Source organism: Aulostomus chinensis, chromosome 21 (genome assembly GCF_037954235.1).
Source record: "Aulostomus chinensis isolate RoL2024-O1b breed Wild chromosome 21, RoL_Achi_v1.0, whole genome shotgun sequence".
In the NCBI taxonomy this organism is placed as follows: Eukaryota; Metazoa; Chordata; class Actinopteri; order Syngnathiformes; family Aulostomidae; genus Aulostomus; species Aulostomus chinensis.
This window is the reverse complement of record NC_141340.1, coordinates 12,148,203-12,167,383: the sequence shown is the minus strand read 5'-3', so window position 1 is coordinate 12,167,383 and position 19,181 is coordinate 12,148,203. Positions and strand designations below refer to the sequence as shown.

General features: G+C 41.5%; 1 protein-coding gene across 4 annotated transcripts in view; it reads left to right on the top strand.

The window, feature by feature from the left end:
* Positions 1-13,688, top strand: part of pip4k2aa (phosphatidylinositol-5-phosphate 4-kinase, type II, alpha a) — a 31,287-nt gene extending 17,599 nt beyond the window's left edge. For 2 of the 4 annotated variants that reach the window (XM_086192209.1, XM_086192211.1), the window contains 5 exons: positions 3,785-3,901; positions 8,045-8,158; positions 8,963-9,203; positions 9,352-9,455; positions 10,109-13,688. In XM_086192209.1, coding sequence (XP_086048335.1) covers positions 3,785-3,901; positions 8,045-8,158; positions 8,963-9,203; positions 9,352-9,455; positions 10,109-10,189 — 657 coding nt within the window. In that variant the 3' untranslated portion in view covers positions 10,190-13,688. The remainder of the gene's footprint in view (positions 1-3,784; positions 3,902-8,044; positions 8,159-8,962; positions 9,204-9,351; positions 9,456-10,108) is intronic. The other 2 variants (XM_086192210.1, XM_086192212.1) reach the window with 2 other exon arrangements.
* Positions 13,689-19,181: the final 5,493 nt, after the last annotated feature.

Genomic DNA, 19,181 nt, shown 5'->3' with positions numbered 1-19,181 from the left:
TGCCTGCTTACAGCACAAACATTAAAAATATTAATAGAATAACAATTTAATCTACAGCCAAGTTAGAATTAAACTAATTCATCAAAGCATCTCAACAAACATTTTGGAATATACAATTTACATTTTTGTAAATACGAGTCTGTCTCTGTGAACTGATGCACTAATGTAATAATCCACAATGACCAACTGTTGTTGCACGTTGTTAATTTTACTGAAAGAATGGCAGGTTCTGAGGACAGTCTGAGAAGGGAAATGAACAGTATAGAAACAAGGAAGGAACTATTTATCTTTCATCTTTTTAAAACACTGCTATCATCTGCAAAAATACCCAGTGAGTCTGTTAAGAGGTGCCAATAACACCTGAGGCACAGGGACAATCAGGGATTGAGAGAGATCAAATTGCGTTTCCAGTGGTTTCTATAACCAACACAGTTTCAAACAAGCTAACTGTCATCACCCAAACAGTCCAACTAACTAAATTTTAGTGTCTGCTTTCATTTCCCTTTGGGTGGGGATGACAGTAGCGAATATTCATCTTCTTTAGTTAGCACATACTCCATCACCACATTCCCCTTCCAGCCCCTGCACGCTATTTGTGTTTTTTAAAATTTGCTTCCCTCCCCTCTAACTTCGCTTTTGCTGTTCCTCTAGTTCCCCTGCTTGCTGTCTGTGTGAAAGATTGTGTGTGCGTGGGTGCGTGTGTGTGTGTGTGTGTGTGCTGATTATCAGATATTGTCACACATGGTTTTGAATGGTAATGTTTTCCGTGTATGCGTACAGGATGTCACTGGAAATGTTGCTTATTCTATATACTGAGAGACTGGCTACTATCAGTTTGGTCATCTGTCAGAAATTAAACTGTGGAAGAATTGTTAGTTCACTTTGCTTTTGGTTAATGAGATATTTTAAAACGGGTAAACTGAATATGTAGTAATTGAACTATGGAAGCTGCAAACAGCGTCTGTAGTAAACGCTGTGACTTTGGGGTGCTTTTCATTTGACTTTGACAGCAAAACTGGATGGGAATTAATTGATTGTGACCTTTTTCATGTCTCCGCCTTTTTTTTTGGGGGGGGGGGTGCAGGCTATGAAAATGGTTTATGTATGAGAGCGAGTTCTGACCCAGAGGGGTTTGAATTTTCCATCAGGGTTTATGGAGCCTTAATCATGGGGCACACCATGCAGCGATGCATGTAAGACTTCAGGGAATCCCTGAACTAAATTTAGTGTAGTGTCAGTGGAAGGAGGAACAAAACATTGGGGTTAAAACGGAGAGAGTGGAAAAACTATACAGCTGAGGATTTCACACGCACGTGAGCTGACTTTATGACCTCTTTTTGTTTGCAGTTCAGCTAAAACACTATTCACAGGCTTGCTTTAAAGATAAACAAGCAATTGGACAAATTTTGCATTTTCACCCGTATGGAAAATGTTCCTGACTCATAAAGCAGTTTAGTTCAGTGCAAGTCTCTGTGGAATTTTAGCAGTTACTTTCACTTGGAGGCGGATTACAGTGCACAATCGCATACATGATATTGAATGTGCATGACAGCTCACACCTAACTTAAAAATAGATCTCAGAAAGATCAGATCAAACACACAGATCTGACAAGAGATATGCTGATGTCTAAACTTGAAACACACAAAACCACACAGTCAAGTTACCTGCTGAAACTGCTTCTGGCTTTGAATGGATGTGTTGCTGACTTCAAATTGTTCTTCATAAGTCTTATATGACCCAGAACCATGCAAGTGTGAACACTCTCACGCACTACAGGTGCCTATTAGATTGAGAAGGAGTGTGCATCTATCCAAATAAAAGAGCAATTGTGTTTAGTCCAGAGGGTAAAGTGTGTGTTAAAATTGCTTCATATACACAAACAACAAGCATGGCAGGGTTCTCTCCTGACTGCATGATTGTCTCCCTTTCATGCATGCATCTTGCATGGTATGTAATGTTTTTTTCTGCATCTTTTTTGAAGTTATTTCTAACACATTCCAATACATATAAACACCTGCTCCATTCTGTTGGACATGTTGTGTTCTTCCCGCATATGACATGTATTTTTTTTTTGTTTACATGAAATATGTTTTGCACTTCCTTTAGCTACTTAGTTTTTTTGATCACACAGCATCAATGGGAATAATTTATTTTAATCTCTTAAAGTGGTAGCTTAATCCTCAGTTCAGTGAAATAAAGACCAAACAAGGTACCGTTGGTCTTTGGCCCCTCATACTAGTGATTTTATCATGTGGTTGACCACATAACACAGACTGACTGATTTAGTATCCTGACCCACATTATATTTAACAATTTAGGTGCCATTGCTTAGTGACCCAGAAGATGTAGAGGTACCATCGCATCCTATCAAATATGCACTGGTCCCACTGGCATTTGAAATACCACCAGTGTCTGCACCAGGTTTCCACTCAGTAGCGCTCCGATTCTGTGTTTGCTGTTTTTGTTCACTCTCCTCTTTCTCTTCATACCAGCGGTGGCTTGTCTCCACCAAGGATACATGGCTTTAACATGCTGGAATGAATGTGTGTGTGGACTGTCATGATATTGGATTGGTTGCACCTCCCAGAGGAAACTATTAGAAAAAGTACCACACCCTAGGGCTGCATAATCCCAATATGGCCCACTGCAGTTTTCAAATCACTGTATTTCTTGACTTACTTTGGTAAAAATACCATTTTAAATTGAAGGTGGTGCTATAGAGATGTCCTGCCCTCAGTACAAATTCTGTAAACTTAAGGGAACATCTTTGTTTAATGCAGTACCCCTCAGAAATCCCACCATTATCATTTTAATAGGTTTTCAGTAACAATGTGAGAGGAAAAATATAACATTCCCTTTATATCAAAATTGCAATCATTGTCAGAATAATTGAATGTTTTTTCAAAATTGTGCAGCCCTACTACACCCAAAGTTTTTCTTTGCTCGTGCACAGAATGCAAATGGAAGTAGTTGGTAGCTGTTTCCTTGCTCTTCACTTCCTTAGAGTTGTACTCCCAGGCTGCTTTCTTACTCTATCAGCTAGTGAAGGAATGTTTTCCAATAAAATAACACCACTGCAGGCAGAGCAGGGTCATGCATAAGCAAATATAACTTAGATTTTAACAAAACCAATAAGGGACAGAGTCTAAAATCCTATTCCTATCCTGTATTACCTTGGGGTATCAGCGCAGTGCTTTGACTGTTAGAGACTGAGGAGGACCTGCTGTCAAAGCATGCTCCGATCACTTTATGCAAGAAGCCATATTGTGGAACATCAAAAAGAACGTCAGCCCTCTCGAGCTGATACTGTTCTGTAAAACCAAGAATACTTTCTAGAGTCCGTTTGGAGTTCGTGTTCGGCATGTATGCATTGTAAATCTGGATTGGCTGTGCTGATGGGTGTTTCAAATATAATTGCAGTTTTTCCAGCATCCACACTCAAGCCAGTGGATAGAGAAGGACAAATGATTCACAATAAACATGTGATGATATATGACTGAACAATGTTAAACAGCAGCCCACTTGCTAACACAGCTTCTCTGTTGACTACAATGCTTGTTAGTTTCACTTTTACAAGCATCAAGTTGGAGACTTTATGGACGTCTTGGCCCAGCCATCTTAACATTGTTAACCTCTTGACTGGTCAAAAGCATCTTTCGCGTTGATGCCCTTGTTACATTTTAAACACTTTGCCTTTACTTCCAACTGCCTTCCTCCCCTCCTCTCCTTTCTTCTCTCCTTTCCTCCACCCCTACCATCCCCCCCTCGCTCCCCCTTTTCTAGCAGCCGCCCCCACCAGAGGATGTGCCCCTGCGGCCCAAATCTGGTAACGTTCAGCAAAGGCTGCAAACACTGCGGATTGCTACGCGCTTTTACTGCGCCATGAAACACGTAAGAGATGTAAGAGAACCAGGGCTCATATACCAGGCATGATCTATTTAACCAATCTTCTTTTTATTGTTATTCTTTGTACGGCCAAGCATTTCTTTTTCCTTGTCTTCACCAGCCTGATACACTCTTATTTAAAGGTGACATTTTTGCACTCTTTTCATCCATCTACAGTCACTTTTGCTCAACTTTTTTGCAACAATTCCAGTTTTAGTTTTGCCAAACAGTTCATTTGTTCCCACCTTTCAGTCGATGGCACAAACGTGTATCAGAAACACCCAAGAGCAAGAGGTTGAACTGCATCAATGGGAAGGGTGAAATCGCATTGTTACATCAGGACAAGATGATGCGTTTAGTTTTGATGTTTGTTTGTTTTTTATTCCAATTCGAAAAGCAAAATTTTAAGGAGGATTCCCTCAATTATAGTGATTGCAGTATAGATTTTAACTGGCCTGCATGCATAATACAGCAATCACAATAAACTCGCAACACTTGGATTTACCTAAGCCAGTCAAGAATGTCGCACCCAAAAGTCTTAATCTAGCCTATAAGCCTATATATGAGAACTTGTACCTCAAAATCATGAAAGTGCTTCTGAGATTTATTGACTCTGCGTCCAATGTCCTGACTTTTGCCACTTTGTTTTATTTCAAAATGCAGGCAGATGTCAAGTAGAAGCCTTAGGACATCCTCTTGAAATACAATCTAAGAGGAGTCAGTTGTCAGGGTTTCTGACAGGCATTTGTCAGTGTGATTTAATCTCCTAAAATAAGTGTTTTAGAAGGAGAGTATAGAGAGACAGAGTGCAACATGTCCTGTTCTGAAAACCATTCACTGGAGGGGAGAACAAGTGGCACCACAATATGCAACCAGGGGCTGAAACACTAGACGCATACAAATATTTGATTTCTGTATGTCAAGGGATTACTATCAATATTAGAAGTTAGAAAACTAAATCAACTGAATTTTCATATCACTTATGGACATGAACAAAACACTTGACTGCCATAGTTTACTGAGGTGTTAACTGTATTCTCATTTTTTGCACATTCCGCCATAATGCAGGTTCCATACCTTCTAAATGCTTTAGTTTAACTTAGAGAAATATAGTCACCTAAATCTGATGTTTGGAGATTTCATTTATTCATAACAAAATGCTTGCCGCACGTAAGGGCTGTCAAAATAACATAATTTACCAAGATGATAACGAGTCAAATATATAAATTTGTTTATTTTTCGTGTCTTCTATTGGTAACTTAATTGTGGTCATGAGTGTAGGGATTGTTAAGGAGCAATACTGCTACCTAATTGTTGGAGTGTGAGCCAGAGAGTTGCCGGTCTAAGATTATTTAAGATAAGAAAAGCTAGAATCGTCTACCTGATGAGAAATTTGTCTCTCCCACACATTCATATACAACTGCCTTGTACATTTACAATCAAACTACAGTTGACTTGCAGTAACACACACATACACAAACAGGCCCCATACCAAAAGGTATTTACACCAACAGAGTGCATATTTCTCTTGATAAACCATAAGGTGGAATTTTGTGCAGGTGACCTTCACCAGTTGTTGTACATTTTAGAAAACATAATATCAAGCAAAAGACAGATGCCCTTCATCCTAACACGCGCGCGCGCGCACACACACACACACACACACACACACACACACACACACACACACACACACACAAACACACACAATACATATGTACACAAATCTGGTATTGATCTTTAGTGTGTTTGAAACTGAAATAAAAGCATAATGTTCACTGACAGTTTGGTAACCTGGACAAAAGCGATGTGATTTAGATAGCGGATAATTTTTGAGGTCCCGCCTCCTCACTTGTTGATATTAGTACAGGTATTATTGACATGACATTCATGCCTCCTTCCTGCCTGCTTGAACAGCTTTAGTTTTCAGTTCACACAGCAGGTCTCAGGCAGGGTTTTACTCTCAACTGTAACTGACAGTGAGGCACCTTCTACAACACGAAGTCAGCAGAGATTCAATGTTGTCTCCCCTGGTGTGGGCAGGACTTAATTGCGCTCTGTCTCTTTATTGTATGCATCCTTTGGAGAGTACCTGTATCTCACTCTGTTTTTAGCTTGGGGGAATTTTTAGACTGTTCCCTAAAAAGAGTCCACTTATGACTGCTTTAATGGTTTTAATTATGTTGGTTTAAATATGGTTGAGAGAAACATGCTTCCCATCTGAACCATTATTTTTCTGCTCACTTTTACATACATTAGAGCTTGTTTCTGTTTGGTTTCTACATCCAAGGAGATGGTTATCATATACAATAATACACGTGTAAGAATTCAGACCAAACACACAAAGTGATCTATAAATATTGCCTTGCATGCTGAAGTGGTTGATATGAATTGCTTATTTTGCTAGAAAGTGATCAATGTATGGCATGGCAATACTATGAGACGATCAGTTTTGCAAACGGCCAAAGGGAGACAGGACAGACGGGGAGACTGTCCCCGTGAACTGTCTCACTGCTTCATAGCGCTCACTGACAAACCTGCCTTCTCTTTATTCTTCCTGCCTCTTACATATCTGTCTCTCCACTTACTTCCCCTTCTTCACTCTACCACCACTGAAGAATCCAGTGCATTTCAGTCCAGTCAGTGTAATGGAGAAAAGAGGCATAGAAATGTTGAACTGGTTAGATTGGTTGAAATAAAGCTGGACAAATATGGATGAATGTAAGAGTTGAGGTGTCAGTATAGATGACAACCCTGCAAATGTTTGCTGTCAGCTTTGTTGTTTACACATTTACGTCACATCTATGTTCTGTCAAGCCCAGTTGCACATCCCATATTTATTGCAAATTGGAGGTCTATGTCTGTATATATGTGCTTGATATTTTGTGACATGTATTCCTGTGCTCATCTGTGTAAAAGCCTATTCTGTATGTGTATGTATGTGAGTCGTGTATGTCCGAGCTCCTTCTAGTGCTACAAGTCATGTGTTGCTGCTCTTCTCCTGCTGCCATAGGGACACACTGTAGTAGCTAATCTACTGCTGCTGCTGCCCTGTTACCTCATTTCCTGCTCTCTTTTTCCTTAATGACTCAGAATTAGGCCCCATCGTGCTCACATGACACCTCCTACATGCTGCCAGCAGTACTGCAACAGCCTGATTTTGAAAAACCCGGCATTAAAATAAGACGTTTCTTCATTCTTCTTGTGCAGACGTTAGCTTTAGCAAATTATCAGATATAGCTTTCAATTAATGAAAAGTCTGGTTCTGAAAAGCATCTTAGAAGGCCTTTATTAGTTTAACCCCTCAGGTGGGGGTATGTTCTGTTATCATACTGCTATGAACTGGTGCTTTTCAGAGTCGAGCTTACTGGCAACACAGTTGTTTCTTGGTTTTCTCATGACACAAAGTGGATAAGATGTTTGTTAAAAAAAAGTAACTGCATGAGGTTATTGTGAGATCAACAGGATACCTTCTATTGTGAAAAGATGTGAATTTAAGAATAATGCATCAGATGGATCTGTACCCTCCTGTGAGCATGCTGCATGAACTAGATTAAGCAAAAGATATACCTTGAAAAGAGGCCAGCCTTGGTTTGAACAGACTGCCTGTACATCAATAATATTTGTTGTATTTGGCTGAGACAGGCGATCTAACTAACAAACCACAGGTTCAAGGCCTCATTTATGTGTACTGGGTGTTTCAACATGCAGGATTGTCTTGTCAGGGAAATTTATTTCAACACCGCATTCACATGACTCATTTCAAAGTTTAGACTCAATATCTGTGGTGCATTTTGAAATACCCCCATGATTCTAATAGCTACAATGCAAAAACATCTAGGGTAGATTATGAATGTTCTTTCGTATTTGTGGGATAAAAATATAAAGAACACTGATGCTTGTGTTTCTTTTCTAAATATTCAACTTTTATATAGAATTATTTGGATTGGAACTCCCAAAGACAAATTTAAAGCAATATTTAAAGTGAGTGATTATCAGATACTTGTAGGCACTCATCTTTTTAAAGAAAAGTGATGTAAGCACCAGAATTCTGCTATGTTTTTACCCAGGTCTGCTGCCTCCTGTGCCTCTCTATACTGAACTATCGTATTTTGACTGTTGCTTATCCCATTGCTCATCTCTACTACTAATGGGCAGGCTAAGGAGCTGCCTACCTATAAGGACAATGACTTCATCAATGATGGACAGAAGATCTACATCGATGAGGAGAACAAGAAAATGTTCCTGGAGAAGCTTAGGAAAGATGTGGAGGTATGTGTAAGTTTGCTAACCAGCTAGTTCTAGTCCATCCATCCATCCATTTTCTATACCACTTATCCATTCAGGGTCACGGGGGGGCCTGGAGCCTATCCCAGCTGACATTGGGCAAGAGGTGCTTTTCACCCTGGACGGGTTGCTAGTCCATCGCAGAGCAGTGCCAGTCTGCCCTGTCTACTGAAAGCACATTGTAGCTCAGGCAGTGAGTCACTGTATGTGTAGGGGTTTTGGTTCAACCCAACCAGCCCAGGGATGGGTGGGGACTCGTTTTGTCAATTTGTGTCGGCAAACTTGAATCGAAGTCCCAGCCCCTTCTAGACCACCAATTCACCTGTCCACCTCACACCCACAATGATGAACAAGACCCTGTGATACTCCCTCAGTTTGTAGCATTAACGCTGTCACTGACAATAGCAGTGTCACTGTTACTGGCAGGGTTAATGTGTTTGCTAAGTTAACATTTCCTTAATATACTGGTTCAAGTTTCTTTGGAGAGTGAGTTAAACAGTGGACCAAGCCTCACACATAGAACCTTTAATACTAACACGCTCTAAAAGGGAGGTAATTCACAGTTAGCTTTTGGTGCATTAAATTCTATGTATGTAATCGTGTTGGGTATTATTCTATAGATGGGAACAGTCTACCTCTCCCTCATTGTTGCTTAGGTTTTCTGTTTTACTACACCTCCTACTTATGTGACCATACTAGATTAATTTAAATGCTCCTCCTTAAGCCCTTGTACCTCTGGCATTCCCATGAAACCTGTACTCACAACCCACATTCTCTGACCATCCTCAGTTCTTGGCACAGCTGAAGCTCATGGACTACAGTCTGCTAGTGGGGATCCACGATGTTGAGCGAGCAGAGCTGGAAGAGGTGGAGAGTGAGGACAATGAAGCAGAGGAGGAGGGAGAGAGTGACGGAGGGGGCATTGGGACGCCCCCTGACAGTCCTAGTAACACCCTGGACAGCACCAAGCCCCTGTCACCAGGAGAGTTCGATCCCACCATTGACGTCTATGCCATCAAAAGCAATGAGAGTGAGTGTTTGTGTTCTGTTTTTTTTGCAGGATTATAATAGAATGTTGAATGTTCAACCAGTCAATTGCCAAAGCTGGAAAGACCAGTACAGCTCTGAGAGCTCTCCCTACTGGACTTTAAGTGTGAGTGTTTGCTTTTGAACGACAGGTGCTCCCAGGAAGGAGGTTTATTTCATGGCTGTCATCGACATCCTGCAGCATTACGATGCCAAGAAGAAAGCCGCGCACGCCGCCAAGACTGTCAAACATGGGGTAGGTAAAGTTGGGTGGATGTGTGGTCCAGTGTAGGAGCTCAAACTGGTTTTAAAACTGTATTTTTTATTATGACATGCTTGGACATTTTAAAGGTAACCTACACACTTCACGTCACAGCACTAGATCCAACTAGTGTGTGACTTGTAACAATGTCGGGACTTGCTGAGCTAAGGCAGCAACATGGAGGAGATTTTTGTAGAGGAAGGGGGATGATGGTCCTGTGACAATAAGAGCAGACATGGCGGAGTTGGTCTCAAAGAAAACAGCCTGCATGACAATGCAATTGTATTTTGCTTTGTTTTTACTGTGTTTCATTACAGCTGAACTCGATATGAAACTAATAACACCAAGTTGCTATTCTGCCCTACCGAAATTCTGATTTAACAACCGTGATGTCATCACAGCAGCATTGGCCCACTGTATCAGCCTCTCTGGAGTTTCACTTGGCCCCTATGTGCAGTGTGACACCTAGTGGTACAGTCTGGTAATGCAGTCTGGGGTTCTGCTTTATATCAAACCAGTTGGAACTGTTTTACACCGACCCAGGCTTTTTTCTGAGCTGATTCTTCGTTTTGGTCATTCTCAAACTATTTTTGACAATCATTTTGATAAATAGGTAAATGTAATAAACCTTGTGTTTCCATCTGCAGGCCGGAGCAGAGATCTCTACGGTGAACCCAGAGCAGTACTCCAAGAGGTTTTACGATTTCATTACCACTATCCTGTCATAGCCCCCAGGAGCAACAGGAGGCACTGAGGCACAGGGGATAGGGAGAACAAGTGGGGAGAAGGGCAGAGAGGACAGGAAAACATCCAGAGGCTGAATGAATAAGGTGCTACGATATCTTGGTATCACTCTCCTTCATCCATTCTCCTCAGCTCTCCTCGTTTGTTCCTCTCTCTTACAGGAGGGTGCCATGCTCTGCAGCTAAAAAAGAAACATAATTGGTTTACATTTAACCTCTCCACTTTTTTCTTCTTGTGTTTCTTGGATGATAAGATTGTTAAGAGCAAGTGTCCAAGTCATTGTTTTTTAATGTATAATTTTTTGGTCCGTATGGTTGTATTTGTGGAATAATTGCTCTTTTTAATTGCCTCTAACACATCATGCAACACCCAGCAATGTTTCATGTCGATATTTGTCCGACTGTCTGTGATGATGTTCAGGGGAGGTTGGGGATGATTGGAAGTGCTATAGTGTGTGGTCAAGAGGAGGTCCCTGGGTCTGAGGTTTATGTTGAGCCTCGTCTAATGCAATTGCTTCATTTCAGGGAGTAGGAAGCTGTCTTCCAATAGGCCAACAGAAAAGACCCCACCATTATACAAACAGTCAGCCAAACAAATCTCCCCCCTCGGGCTCCTCTTCCATCTCTTACCCCGAAACCCCTCAATTTCCTATATTGTGTGTGTAGTAGAAGCCTCTCGGTCTCACACGCTTCTCATCTTGTTGCAGGAAATGGTCATGCTTGTGTAACAGAACGATTACTGCCATCTCTGCGTGGTGTAGTTGAGCGAAGCGTACACACCCAAACTGGAGATCCATGGCTTTATTTTCTTCACTAGATAAAAGGAACATGGCCGTCAGCCACGCGTCACATCCTCTCTGCATCTCTCCATGCAGCTCACTCATTTTACGCCATATCATTTATCGCTTTTAACTGTTAACAGGCCAAGGTATTAAAAAGACGAATGCTTGCCGTATAGAATATCCTGTATATGCAATATAAGACAATATATTACTTTAGTAGAACAAGAGTGCAGTGAGGAAGCGTGAACCTTCGTTACCCACATCAGTCCATTTTTTACAGTGATGGCGGCAAAAAGTTGAAATCGGCATACTTTCACAAGATTAAAGCCACATGGGCATTAGTCACATCACGTCTTCTCTGCGTCTCTCCATTATACACAGTAGATTTAAAGAGATACAAAATTTACAGGAAGTGCGCGCACACACACACACACACAGCCCTTAAGTTGCTAGTCGGCCTCTATACCTCAGAGCCATGCCCCCCCAACACACACACACACACACACACACAAATAAATAATTTGGTATAAATCTGAATTTTTTTTTTTGTTAAATTCCAATGGAGGCAGCATCACGTGTCTTCCCACCTCACACAACTGTATATCATTAAAATATAGTTTCAAACCACAACACAGTAATTAGGAAAACAAGTTCATGGAGAGAGCATTGACAGACAAGACCCTCCAGTGCGTTGCCACACCAAAACAGCAATGCAGGGAAACAAAAGGTTTTCCTGGAACCACCAAGGTGGGGAACCTATTTCCAAGTGCTGGGCACATTCACAATCATGAAATGAAAGAGATCCCTGGGGAAATAAAACAATTTTGGGGGTTGGTCACAAGAAAACTAATGAATATATAAAACTAATGTATATATTTAGGGGAAAAATTAAAAAAAAAACAGGAAGAAGAAGAATTAAGGGAAGAAGAGAAGCAGTGCTAGTGAGTGTCGATCCTTTGTAGTGTCATTTGCATTGATTCTAAATAAGTCGGGCATTTGTTTGTTGTCTGGATTCTATTCCTTTGGCAGGGAACTACCGAAGTGTGTCATCAGTGTTTAAAGAGTTGGAGTGAAACATGAGCAGCCCTTAACCCTGAGTTGCCATCAGCACCTTATGAGCAAAATACAAAATGTTGCACTTTTATTTGTCATTAGTGGTTAGGAGCTCTTTTTCTGTTACACACGCTGCAACAAAGAGGATTTCAATCTTAGATGGTCTTCGCCTCCGAGCACTTCAGATTGGATGGGAAGAATTTTACTGGTAATTTGTCTGTAAAAGTGGTTCTTTCATAAACGACCATCCTCTCCGAGGTGCACTGTGGCGTGGTGGTGGAGGACTTGTCAACAAGATTTGCCATCGTGCGTTCAGGGCTGAAAGCGAACATCTACATTGTAGCCAGGAATGATGACCTGTGTGTGTATGTGTTTAAAAGTTGTGGAAGGAGAGGAGGGACGTGTGGAAAAGTTGCTGCACACACAAAGATGAGCTTTTAGCACTGTTAGTAACATCAGTTCTCTAACCTCAGTCTGTTATTCAGTGTTGTTCGTGTTATTGTTGACATTTTTGAATGGTGGTTTTATCTGTGTTTGCATCTGGTGGTTTTATGAAATAATGTGGAATTATTTTGTTGTTTCTGTTACAAGGATTTTTGTATATTTTGCACAAGAGGAAAGTAACCAAATGTTACGAACACCCCCACCCCCCTCCAAGTTAGTTGATGTGGTCTTAATAAGGGAAATGCAATATACATGTATGTGAGCGAGAAGCGTTGTTGTGCGTGTGATGTTGTGTATCACTTCTGGATAACCAACTAAAACAAGTAAAAAAAAAATCGTCCTCTACTTTTTTTTTTCTTTTTTTTTCTTTTTTTGGACCCACACAAAAAGCTTCCGTCGCGATATGTTTGTGTAGATACCATAGATTATATTCACATTTATATTTTTACATCAGATTTTAGTCCTGAATTATGGTTGTGTAAAAAAAAAAAAAAAAAAAAAAGAAGAAGAAAAAAGGATCCACCTGTGTGGATGAATGATGGTGCTGTGGGAAATGAAGAATCATATTTATACAACGCTTACTCTGATGTACTTCTAAAAAAAAAAGGTCATAAAAAAATGCATGTCAGAGGACTAAGTTTCCTTTTCCCTCTCTAGTCGATGTTGTTTGTGTTTCTACACTTTAACCAGATTTGTGAGCTGTTCTGCGTAATAGTCCCTCTCGACTATGCTTTAAATAACTGTTTTCATTGTATACACTGTGCAAGATGTGTGCCTTTATACTCCAAAATTATTTAATTTTATATTTTGTATTTTTTTTTTTTAAGGTAAAAGGTTAGTTCAATTACAGTGTTTACATTGACATGCATTACCCCCCTCGCTCTTCCACTCCCTCTATATTTAGACTTGTTCATGTTATGCAGTTTAAAAGTGAAACCATTCTAACGATTGTGTTTTAAATAAACAAACTAGCTGTGTTCAATTGGAAGATGGTGCATCAGTTCTGTAAATTCAAATCCATCTTTCAGATTTTTTGAGTGGTGTGCCCTACCTCCTCCCCAGGGTCTTAAATCGCTTGCTCCTCTGCGCTGGTCCTGCCTTTTTAATGAATGTGTGCATTAGTGGAGTGTGAGTGTGTGAGTGTGTGTGTCGTGGTTGTATCTTGTTGTGCTTGTCCTCAATAACTGGCACACCCCCCCCCCCCCTTCCCAAAAACTCAGGAGACTGTCAGTGTTTAACTCCTGTTCATTTCTCACAGGTTTTCTGTTCTCTTGCATGCATGTTCTTTTTGTTTGTGTAACCCAGACACGTGTAAAAGACTCTCCAATCAGTTGGGGCTTCTAGCAGGGAGGCCCCAGCTGATCCCTCAGTGGCTTGTTGATATTACTGGGCTGTATTCCGTTGTCACATATAGCTCTCATACTGTACATAGATTGTGTTCTAAAGAAAACAGAGAATAAGGGAACGCTATCAACTCTGTTCTTTTTTTGGAGGGAGGGCTCCGGAGACTTCCTTGTGTAAAACGGCGCGATGCATGCAGGGTGAGCGAGTTCCAAAGTTTGGTTTTTGGGAGTAGTATTAACTCAGAATCTCAATGCCAGACCACAAAAGTTACAATTTGAAGACAATAACAGCTCTGCTTATAAATGTATGTGTTTTTTTGGACTCGCCCCTTCATTCATGACCTGCCGCCAGCGTTAACTTGCCAAAAGCATCTTTCAGCAGTCAAAGCAAACCCCCTCATGAGCTTGAAGAACATTGTGTATCGTATATAATGTGTCTGTTTGTTTCAAATCTTTTTTTGTTGTTGTTTTGTGTGTGTGTGTGTGTATACTGGGAGAGACAGTGAATATGTGAACTTGTCCAAAGTTAATGGAAAACAGCCCTGTGTTTATGTGGTTTATCAAGTGTTAAGGGGAAAAAAATTGCAAAAGACTGGAGGCCGGGCAGCATCTGCAGAGACGCGGAAAATAAATGAGTTTGGCCTTTTTATGATTCATAATCTTCAAAGAACTTAAAAACATTATGACAAGTGCTCAAACGTAAGTGAATCTGAGTGTGCATGCAGAAAATCCAAACACAAGGCCAGGAAAACATCCCTCTGCAGATTGTGTCCGGGCTACTTTTATTGGTTGTTGTTAAAGCATAAGAGTGTGTGTGTGTGTGGGTGAGAGAGAGAGAGAGAGAGAGAGTGTGAGTGAATGTTTATTGCTGTCTGACTATAGTTGGTGAGAGTTCCCTCTCGGTGGCAGCGAGGCCAAAATGATGTACGTTTATTGTTCTTCACATTTAATGATGACGATGATAATACAGTCCATTCCATAAGCGCTCACACAAACCAATTAAAGCACTTGTTCTGCTTAACTCAAATGTTCTGCCTCCGTTGTTTTGTGCTCTTTGTCCACTTTTATTCTTTCATATTTACCGTGTTTGTTTGAGCTGAAAACCTTCGCAGTGCTCGCTGATGGAAGTAATACTTATTTTAACAGTCTGTGCTAAAGGAAGATAAACATGAGCAGTAAATGAAAAGGAAGTTTGGGGAATTTAATTAGCAAACTTTTGAAAACTTTTTTATTTGTTTGAACACAAGCATCTGTTAAAATCTGCTGCCGCCTGGTCTGAGGTCAGATGAAACAGGAATTGAATAGAAGAATCCGAGGAAGGAGGAAAAGGAACTGTTTGTAGATTTCATTTCTTGTATTTCCTCTTGGAAATATCAATGGCACCAACTTAAAAGTGTTGCAGTTTAGCTGAATGAGAAGAGACTCATTACTCTTTAATGTTTCTGACTTTGATCTTAGGGGTTCTTACTTCCATCTCTGACTTTGATCTCTGGCTCCAGGTATGTACACGTGTAGGATCGTCTTCAGAGCTTTCTTACTCTGACAAGAAAACATGGCGAGAGGATTTATAAGAGCAACTGCACGTGTATGTATAAGTGTGTGTGTGTGTGTGTGAGAGAGAGAGAGAGAGAGACCAGCTCCCTCATCAGGATGTAGTCATCCGTGTCTCTGAGGCACACGCTGCTGCAGGGAAGACGTCATCCTCTATCACCATCTCAGCCAGGCTGACGCCGTGTTTACTGATCTGGCTGAGGGCCAAGAAGACCTGCCTCTGTAGAGACACACACTCATGAGCCCCAAGACATTCACATTTAAACAGAGCGTCTGCGTCCTGCATCACCAGTCATTTAGGAAAATAGTCAGCTTCTAGATGGCCTTACTATGAATATGGCATCTGGATTGAGGATCATCTGGCCCAGATGTGCGATGGCACCGGAGTGGTACAGGCCAGCTCTGGGGTGTGTTTGCAGGTGTCGCTGAGGGTGGAGGCTTGATGCGTTGGAGGGACATCTCAGACTCCCAGAGCCACATCACCAGCAGGGGGACAGCGCACGCGTCCACGACTGACTTGACAACGCTGCAAGGAGAGAAGAAAAGGTAGAAGTCAAGTCAATCTTATTTGTATAGCGCCAAGGCACAACCAAAGTTATCGCATGACACTTTACAAGTAGAGCAGCTCTAGTACTACACTCCTTCAATGAATCTACACCCAACAATTCTCCATCAGCAGCACATCCTGCAACAGCGGTGACGAAAACCTTCCTTTTAACAGGCAGGAATGTCGAGCAGATCCAGGCTCAATGGGGACGGCCTTCTGCTTTGACCGGTTGGGGGGAGGAGAGCAGGAGAGCGGGGCAGAGACAAAGACAGATAATGGAGGAAGACAGAGATAAAGAAGGAAAGAGAGGGACAGAGATAAAGAGAGAGAGAAAGGGAAGAGACTGATGGAGAGACAGGGATGTGAGCAGGTGGAGCTACAGGTGGCAGCTTGAGCCTCTTCAGGTCTGTAGCCTCCTCCAGCAGCACCCAGGATCAGGGATGTGGGGAGCCGAAAGGCTCAGGAGAAGAAGATAAATTAGTAACACATACAAGTATGATTTATGTATGACATATAAAGGAGAGAGGTGGAGGGAGAAAACCAGTGCACCATGGGAGATCCTAGCAGTCTAAGCCTATAGCAGCATATCTAGGGGCTAGCCTAAGCAGTCCTAACTATAAGCCTGATCAAAAAGGGAGGTCTTAAGTCTGCTCTTAAAGGTAGAGAGGGTGTCTGCATCCTGGACCAAAACTGGGAGACGGTTCCACAGGAAGGGAACTTGATAGCTGAAGGCTCTGGGTCCCATTCTACTTTTAGAAACTCTAGGGACCACCAGTAACCCTGCATCCTGGGAGCGGAGGGTTCTAGCTGGGTAACAAGAGACTATGAGCTCTGTCAGGTGTGAAGGAGCCTGACTGTTGAGGACTTTGTATGCTAGAAGGAGAATTTTGAATTCTATTCTAAATTTGACAGGGAGCCAATGCAGAGAGGCCAGTACAGGAGAGATATGGTCTCTTCTACGAGTTCTCGTCAACACGCGGGCAGCAGCGTTTTGGACCAGCTGGAGAGTCTTTCGGGACCTACTGGTGCAGCCTGATAGGAGGGAGTTGCAGTAATCCAGCCTGGAAGTGACAAAACGAAGTGCTCCAAGCTGAGATGTTTGTGTGTATTTTATCCACAGTGCTACAACCCAACCCCAAGAACCATGCAGACAAAATCGTGGCGAGACATTTTTCATTGAAAGATTTAAAAAGATCTGTCTGCTGGTACGTTTTTGACTCAGTTAACTGAACAATCCTAAGTCGTGTCAGTGTCAATGTTGGTGCGCGCATTGCCGACACCTCCTGCACCAGAGGCCGAGTGCAGGGTTTCAGGATCTGAGATGAGAGGGAGATGTAAGACCTCTTGAAATGACCGACTGTGACCCTTCTCACCTGAGGACCAGAGCGCCACCCCCCTGCTTGCCACCACAGCCAGCAACACAAACCCTGCTGCTTTCTTATAGAACCTCTGTGCAAGTGGGGAGGTTTTTGATGAATATGAATGACTTTTTTTTTTTTTAGACCATGGCTTCTTATTACAGACAAGAAGGACATCTGACATTTATTGTGAAACTCCTGCGACTGGCAATCACCTCGGCGTGAGACTTCAGGCTACACAGCAGATGTCAGGACTTTGAAATAGCCATCAGGATTGGCTTCCTGCCTGTAAGAATAAAATGAGGGATAGAAAGTCCTGCAGTGTGTAAGAAGAAATTTGTGCAGAAGAATATTTCATGAATGGGGCCCATTCTGAGCGTGTGAGTGGCCTGAGAGGGAGAAGAGAAAACAAAGGCCCGGCTGCTCTCATGGTAGAGGGCTCTTAGGTTTTGAAGTACCCCCCAGGCCAACTGCCAAGTTACTAGCAAACACACTCCCACATTCTGGGGAGTGACCCTGCCGTCCTCCAGGGTGATCGCCCCCCCCCCCCCCCCCTCACACACACACACACACACACACACACACACAAACACACACACACACACTCACTCACTCACTCACTCACAAGCCAACCACCGAAGCCTGACAGAAAAGCAAAGTAGAACTCATAACCCTCCACCAGATGAGATAGTGACATTCTCTGGGGACAGAATGTCTTCCTTCACCACAGCCTCAGCCCGGTGGCCCAGAGCCCAAGCTGCTCTTTGCTTAATGCTGGGGACCAAGTCCAGCATGGAGGGCTTCAGGGCGCTCACCGCACCTGCAGGGGAGGTTGACACACCGCAGACGTCAGCGACACGGTTCCCTCGGCCCAGTCTGGTTTCTTACAGTGAGATGGCAAAACTGGCACTGCTCCAACACTGCAGGACAAACAGAAAGAAAGTTTAGATCCATCAAAATGCCTTTGAATGCCTTTTCTAAATCAAAACAACTCATCAGCCTCACAGTGGACGATCATTCATTGACTTTTAAAATAAAAAAAAGAATTAAACCCCTCCAGAGAAATTTGTTATCTTTGATGTGGAGATTTAAAAAAAAACAACTTGATTCTGTTCTTGTAACTTTGTCGTTAGAATTCCTAAATGAAGATCGTCATCGGTGTTATAGTGACACTCAGTCTGACTTTCCCTCTGTAAAAAGTGCGTTTTTCTTTTTTTGTTTTACACAAATATTCATTAAATACCTTAGAATTCTAATATAGAGAGAATTTCGAGCTTGAGTTGTCATGCAGAAAACTTCAACTAACTATAAATAAATAAATAGATATTTATATATATGTATGTATATGTGTGTGTATATATATGTGTATATAGATATACATATATATACACATATATATACATACATATGTATGTATATGGAGAGAGAGAGGCCCCAAGCTGTACGTTTTTTCCCTCCCCTTTAGTTAATTTAATGCCACATGATGTAACATTAATTAATTTATGGTCACAAGATATAACTTGTTACCTAATATATATATATATATATATATATACACATATATATATATATATATATATACACATATATATATACACATATATATATATACACATATATATATCGTTATAGTTATAGCTTAATTATTTTAAGGCCATGAAATACAACTCATTCACTCAATTTAATTAATTTGTGGCCACAAGATATGCCTGTTAAAAATTAACCCACCAAAATAACCAAATTGAGGGAAGGAGATCAATCTTGTCACCCTGATTTCATTCAATGGAGGGAACAAATTCGATTGTTTCCTCAAAATAGTCCTTCCTTTCTACGCCCACAATTTTTTTCTCCCCCTAAAATGTAATTTTAACACCAATCCATCAAAAGAAATATGAAGTT